General features: G+C 46.3%; 1 protein-coding gene across 2 annotated transcripts in view; it reads right to left on the reverse strand.

Moving 5' to 3' along the window:
* Cep78 (centrosomal protein 78) overlaps positions 1-4,985 on the reverse strand; it is a 30,741-nt gene extending 25,756 nt beyond the window's left edge. For both annotated transcript variants that reach the window (XM_036206840.1, XM_036206832.1), the window contains exons 1-5: positions 4,577-4,985; positions 2,290-2,462; positions 2,126-2,198; positions 1,133-1,236; positions 256-430 (exon numbers count right to left, since the gene is read on the reverse strand). In XM_036206840.1, coding sequence (XP_036062733.1) covers positions 256-430; positions 1,133-1,236; positions 2,126-2,198; positions 2,290-2,462; positions 4,577-4,829 — 778 coding nt within the window. In that variant the 5' untranslated portion in view covers positions 4,830-4,985. The remainder of the gene's footprint in view (positions 1-255; positions 431-1,132; positions 1,237-2,125; positions 2,199-2,289; positions 2,463-4,576) is intronic.
* Between the last annotated feature and the right edge of the window lie 2,179 nt (positions 4,986-7,164).

Here is a 7,164-nt window from a genome sequence, read left to right on the forward strand (position 1 = left end):
ACACACACACCCCTACCTGTAAACAAAAATAGTAGGGTTATAAAACATCAAGTTTGCCATAACTATTGCTATAATCTCTAGGTGCACAAACATCTATTTTTTTTTAAAGGCTGAAAATACGCCTAAATGAACAGTAGTTACTTCCAGATGTTTTGATTACAGGTAACACTGTTTTCTATGGAGAATATATAGGACTTTAAAGGTACAATAAAAGCTATTAGAGGATTTTCAATTTCTGAAGCTCATTTAACTTACCTCTAAGCCACAAATCCTCACTAAGAGAGTCTGCAAAAGCACTTGCACCCTGGTCACCAATTAGCGTGTTGCAATTCAGCGTGATTCGCCTTAAGCCAGCCATGCCGTCAAAATCGGGTCTCCTGTAGCGAAGACTCTCAGCCCAGGTTTCCTCGTGCCTTCTCATGGTCTGGTACTTCAAAGATAACAGCATGGAGGAGTCAGGTGTTGAAGGAGGACACGGGAAACCTAAAGGGGAACTAGGCATGCGATTACACACACCACATCCCCTAAGTGCAAATACGCCACAGTCTGCCCTCAGAAGGGGACAAAAGGTGACACATACCTCTAATCTAGCAGTTGGGAGGCTGAAGAAGGAGGGCTGAGGCAAGTTCCAGGCCAAGCAGCCTGGAGCACATAGCAGTGTCCTGTCTCAACCCCTACTAGCCCCAAACAAGCAAACAAACAACAACAACAACAACCAAAAAAAAACCTACAAAAAAGGCTTCATGTCAAATTGGTAAATACCTTTAGTCCTACTGTAGCAGTTGTAAGGTTTATAAGGAATTTATGAACTGTTTTCACTAGTTTATAAATCACAATAGAGCAACATCAGGAATCGGAGACCCTAATAGTATGAAGTTTCAGTTTCCGTCAGTGCTACAATGTTTCACCAACTGAACAAAGAAGTATTATACTTTGAAGTCTCATTCCTAAGATTAACGTGATATCTTTAAGAGGCAGAATCCCAAGCTGAACAACGGTTACATCATGGGATGAAACGCAAACTGCAACCTCCGTATGGATAAGAGAAAACAACACAGACCTCACTGCAACCCCATACCAGAGCAGGATGTGCCTCAACCACACCAGTCACTCAAGCCGAAGGAACAGTCACCTTTAAGATCTTGGCTATGTGACCGGCGCCTTGCCATGTCAGATGACATCCTGTGAAGTTGACAGTCTTGAGAGTCACAGAGTTCTTTATCCCCTGACAAACAACTGAAAGGAAGAAAAGACACACAGTGAGACCAAGAGCCCGCCAACCTGTCAATCATGGCTTAGTCACTGTCCTCGGTCTATGCTAGTTTAGAGACAGACTCCTGCAATCACTTTACAACCCTCCCAGACACTAACAGACTGGCTGCAATTTGTCAGTAACAAAGTACTGTTCTAGATCACAGCAAAGGCTTGATTCTACTAACATGCCAAAACTGAGCACTTTAAATATTGACATGCAGACATTACAATTGCATTATACAGCTGGGATAGTGGTGCACACCTTTAATCCCAGCACTTGGGAGGCAGAGGCAGGTGGATCTCTCAGAGCTGGAGGTCTGCCTGGTCTACATAGAGTTCTAGGCCAGCTGGAGCTACCTTTGAGCTGGACCTTGTCTCAAAAACCACAAACAACTGCATTACAGTTGTTCTACTTGGAGATGGCCGTGTCTTTTTGTTCTCTTTACCCTCCTCTTGCCCTCCTCACAATTTTTTTTTTTTTTCCGAGACAGGTTTTCTCTGGCTAGCCCTGGCTGTCCTGGAACTCGATCTATAGACCAGGCTGGCAAAGGTCTGCCTGCCTCTGCCTCCCAAGTGCTGGGATTAAAGGTGTGCACCACCATGCCTGGCTCCCACAAATACTTCTTAAAGGAAAACCATAAACTATGAGCAGACACGAACAGCTTGGTTTACGGCATTTCACAACCTTAAAGTGCAGATAGTCTGAGGCATGATAAGCTTCCCCGGTAGAAGTGAGAACAGATCAGCATCTGAGCAGGCACAGGAGGCAACTCAGGCTGACAAGCAGCCCACAAAGGCAGACGGGGGTCACCAAAGCACAGGCAAACATGGCAGCAGCCTCACAAGGCAACAGTAAAATGACTTGACTCACTCTCTAAGCCTCCATCTCCAATTGGACAATTGGCAAGAGACAGGTGCACCAGAGAGGCCGATTTACTCAATCCCTTGACAGAGGAAAAAAGCAAAATATGAATTGCGTATTTTCCCACCAAAACCAGCTATCAAGTGTCTGTGGGTCACATGAACAAGGCTTACCTTTGTTAGACTAGCCAAATCTCTCTCTCTCAGAATCAGCCCATTTAGCTCCAGATTTCTTAGCACACTTGATGAACTTAAGCAGCCTTTAAGGGCCTTACATAGCTGGAAGCTCACGTCCTTGGATCTTACCGCAGGAACCCGATTTCTGCAAACTCTGTGTGTATCAGAATCTAAAACAAATTCATTGTAAAATCAGTGATGTCAGTCAGACAATTTTAGTCTTAAACTCCCAAGTACTAAAGTACAGAAATGAACCATGTCCTTAAACAGAAAATTCAAAGCCACATGAGAGATAGAAACATAAGCCATGCATGGCATGGTTCCTTATGGAGGCAAAGAATCTGCACCCAAGGGAATGTCTTCAAGAAAACCCTCAATTTGCATATAGGAGAAAGAGGGAGAGTGGACTGTGCAGAGGGTTCCAAGCCTGACACCTGCTGGACAGCATAAATACTGCAGGTGTGAGGGACCCTTCAGGAGAGAAAAATGAAATTCAGAGGCTGAGGCAAGTCTGCAAGAGTTGGCTTTTTTGACACACGTGATGAGGACCAAGGTTGCCATTGGTACGATGAGAATGGTTAGAAAAACATGCCCCACTCTAGGACGAATTACACAAAGGGAATGACCAACCATCATCACCATCACCATCATCATCACTTCTAGCTTATCACATCTTCCCTTTCAGCTGGTAACCGGCAGACAACTAACATGTGCAATGTGCTTTAGTCCTAAGAATCCACGTCAGGCTTGCTTCAATGGCTTGTCAAATGTGTGAGAATTAAGAGTTCAAAATATGAGATTCAAACTCTCGGTTGCCTCCAACACCTGTTTCCCTTAGATGATACTACTCTTTAAAAAAAAAAAAATTGGGGCTGAGATGGCCAAATGGATGAAAGTGCACGCAAGGAAAACGGTGAGGATCTGTGAGGTAAAAGCCAGTAATCCCTGGGAAGCAACAAGAGATGGTCCCTGGGGCAAACTAGCTAGTCAGACAATGGAATCAGCAAGTCCCCCGAGTTCAAAAAACAAAAACAACCCTGTCTCGGTAAATAAACTGGAAATCAATAGAGGAATATACCCAATATCAATTTCTGGCCTCCATTCACATGAGAACATGTGTTTACACACAAAAACATGCATATGTGTGCACACACATGCCACATACATCCACACAAAAATTATTTAGAAATCTAAAAGAGGATGTGAAAAGTAGGTTAGCTGCTGGGAAGACAGCTCAGCGGCGCAGGGCATTTGCTGTACAATCTGGAGGTCTGGAGTTCCAGGTCCCAGCACCCACATTCACTAGGCCCCAGGGGGCCAGGGCTTGAACTCTAGTTTGGAGGGGGAGGAGACAAGCGAGGACGGTTAGGGCTTCCTGGTTTCCAGCCAAGCTGAGAAAACAGCCTACCGCCCCCCCTCGCCCCCCCTCCCCCGTTAGAGAGACAAAATAATGACCAGAGGACACCCAACACCTCTTCTGGTTTCCCTGTGTGTTCATAAGCTGATACTAAGATACACAAACACACCAATACTTTAAGAAAAAAATCAGTAAGGAACCATACATATTGGATGGTAAATTTTTTGGTTGCTGGTCATGAATGACCACTGAAGACTTGGCTTGGGGGTTATAAACAATTTAAATACTAAGAACTTGCAAACATGTTATCTTTAAAGATGGCTCGGCCTTAGGCGTACTTCCCTTTCTTGCAAAGCACACAAGCTCGGTTCCCAGCACCCATATGGTGGCTCACAACCATGTGTAATTCTAGTTCTAGGAGTCCCAACCCCTTCTCTGGACTCCACAAAGGCACTGCACACAAGTACATACACGAAAGCAAAACACTCACACACAATTTTCTAAAAATCATAAAAGACGTCCCTGAAGGGAATTTTTTGTTTTGTAATGCATTTTTTTCTTTCCATTTTTAACCCCCTTCTTTTCTGTATTAGGCTTGCAATGAAGAGGGAGGGGAGATTGTAAATTTAAAGCCCTATAGGAAAGAGGGCGGGGGCAAAAGCATCTATGGTTAAACCATTAGCTAAATTATACTGTATATCCCCCCTCGGGGAGCATAATTGGTCATCCTCCTCGCTCTAATAAGCGCCGATCTCCAGCCCTACTCCTTGTCTTGACTACTCCTGCAGCCAACCGCCAGAGGCGGCAGCCTGCAAAGGAGGCGGCGGCAAACACCCCTTTGTGGATGGGTGAGGCCGGCTTCGCAGGCTTCTGGTGCACCGGGCTCCCTCCTCTCAGACCGAACCCTCGCACCTCCCGGCTGCAGACCTGTCTCCCCGAGCCACGGTTGGAAGGAGCTCTTGATGGCCACCAGCGGCAGGTCGCGGTTCACCCTGAGCGTGCTGAGCAGCGGCGCCCAGTCCACCATGCGCAGCCGATCGGCATTGAAGTCCAGCACGCCGTCCCGCAGGCAGGAGCGCACGGCGGGCAGCGGCACCGAGTCCTGCAGCGCGCACAGGTATTCGTAGTGCGAGAAGAAGTCAGCCGCGCAATCGCGCCGCAGCTTCACTGAGTCGATCATGACCCCGCCGCAGCTCGAGGGACACCACCTGCCGCCTCGCGCCTCCTCCCGCCGCGCCCCGGGCGGTTGGCGCCTGCTCCGCCCGCTCTCCGCGCCACTGCTGCCGTTCCAGACACCGGCGAGCTCCCGCGGGCGGGCGGCGCGCGCACGCCGCGCTGTGCGTCGGCGCACTCGCTGTGCGTCAGCGCGCAGGCCACGCCCACCAGGGCAAGCCAAGGTCTGTGAGAGCCGGTGAAGGGTCCGCTGACGATGGATAACCGAGGTTCGGATGGACTGGTACATCTGAAAGAAGATGCTTAGAAGCACCCCACTGCTTATGCTTCCTCACCGAGATAATTCACAAGAGGGTTTTCCCAACTCCGTATGCAAACCAGGAGGCTTCCGTCGTTTCCTCTCTACTTTAGGTTAGACAAAGCTAGAGTTTAGCTTACTTAGGATTTTCCATTGATACTGGTTTTCAATGTTGCTTCTGTAAATGAACTTGAGGGCGACTCCCGTATCACAGAGAGACCTTTTCATGATTTTAGTAGAGTCAGGAAAGTTCAGCATTGTAACTATGGAAAGTGAACTTAGGATTCATGCAGCAATGAAAGTTGGTGATGGTGAGCTGTCCAGTGTCCAGTGTGGGTGCTGGGAACCAGACTCAAAGACTCTGGAAGAAAAGCAAATGAACTTAATGGATGAACTGTCTCTCCAGCCCCCATTTTAGTTACTTTTTTCCTTTGGGGGGGGGGTCCGAGACTGGGTTTCTCTGTGTAGTTTTGGTGCCTGTCCTGGATCTCACTGTAGACCAGGCTGGCCTCAAACTCATAGATCCGCCTGGCTCTGCCTTTCGAGTGCTGGAATTAAAGGTGTGCCCCACTGCCGCCTGGCTACTCAGATACTTTTTTAGAAGATTTGTTTTTATTTTTATTCATGTTGTATGTGTGAATGTGTGCCCAAGTGCTTGGGGAGGCCAGAAGAGAGCATCAGATCCCCTGGAGCTGGAGTTATAGGTTATTGGGAGCTGCCCAACATAGGTGCTGGGAACGGAACCCAGGTCCTCTGGAAGAGCAGTAAGTGCTTGTAAGTGCTAAATCATTTCTCTGGAACACTTGTAAACAAGTTGATAAATTCCTGAGGTATGAGTTTGATTTGCTGTTTATAGGCAAGAGATGTTATGAATGACTGGCTAAATGTCCATTATTTGTAAAGTCTTTTGTGTCCGTGTTCATTTCTTTTAAAGCTCAGTTTTGTAGTTTTTAGTCTGTCTGTTGTTGGCAAATTGTGAAGTGTTCCATAAATGCAGGACTTTATCTTCACTTTTGTTCCTTTTGCATGAACGGTGAAGATGATAGCTAACTCAGGTAACTAGTACTTTCTATGTCTGTGACATTATTTTATGCATTGTTTATTTTATTTTACTTTTGATACGGTGTCTTGTTGTATAGCCTAGCCTTGCCTGGACTTCCTCTTCCAGCCCCCAGAGTGACAGGATCCTAGGAAGGTACCACTACACTCAGTCAATCAGTTTAAATATAGAGGGCTCCACGTTCCCTCACAAAGAATGTTATGTATCTGCTTTACAAGTGTGGAAACCAAAGAATTGCAAAGTTAGCAGAAATCCTGAGACTTGGCCTAACATCCTGTGTTTGTATCCAGTCTCTAGAACAAAGATAGTCCTCAGTCCACAGCTTTAGACACTGTTCACAACCTTCCTCTCCCACCAGCTGAGTTCTACAACTTTTTTACCAACACCACATCGGCACCTACTCCACTAAAAATTTTGTACAATATTTAAGTTAAAATAGACAGTGACTTCATTTATCCACCGACTAGCTTGGAATGAAACATCACCATTTCTGTGGGGGAGCCCATGTAACCATTCTTCCTGTCTCAACCACAGTCTTCTCCGACACTGAGACAGCTGTGCCTTTCTGCAGTGCATATCTTAAAATCACCGCCATTTATACATGACACTCTGTCACGTTTTCTCCTATTTTTCGTTCTCTTTGCTGGGTTCATCCATGTTGACATGTCCATTTCCCTGAGAATACAATAATTCATCTCTTTTCCTGATATCCATCACTCTCTTATGCTCTCTCTCCCTGTTCTTCTTGAAGTTAATTTTTTTTTATACCATGCCAGGCCCTTCTCAGTCTCTCTTCTCTTCTTGCCTACCCATCCTAAGGGGAAGACCAGAGCTTTCTCATTGCACTTGGGGTCAGCTCTGCGTTCTTTAGCTTGGCAGTTGGACACTTTCATCATTGGAGTACTTTGTTGTTTTGTTTCTTGCTGCATTCCTCTCTGAAGAATCTTCTCTGAACAAAGCCATTGCTGGAAGTTTCCAGCATCC

Source organism: Onychomys torridus, chromosome 1 (genome assembly GCF_903995425.1).
Source record: "Onychomys torridus chromosome 1, mOncTor1.1, whole genome shotgun sequence".
In the NCBI taxonomy this organism is placed as follows: domain Eukaryota; kingdom Metazoa; phylum Chordata; class Mammalia; order Rodentia; family Cricetidae; genus Onychomys; species Onychomys torridus.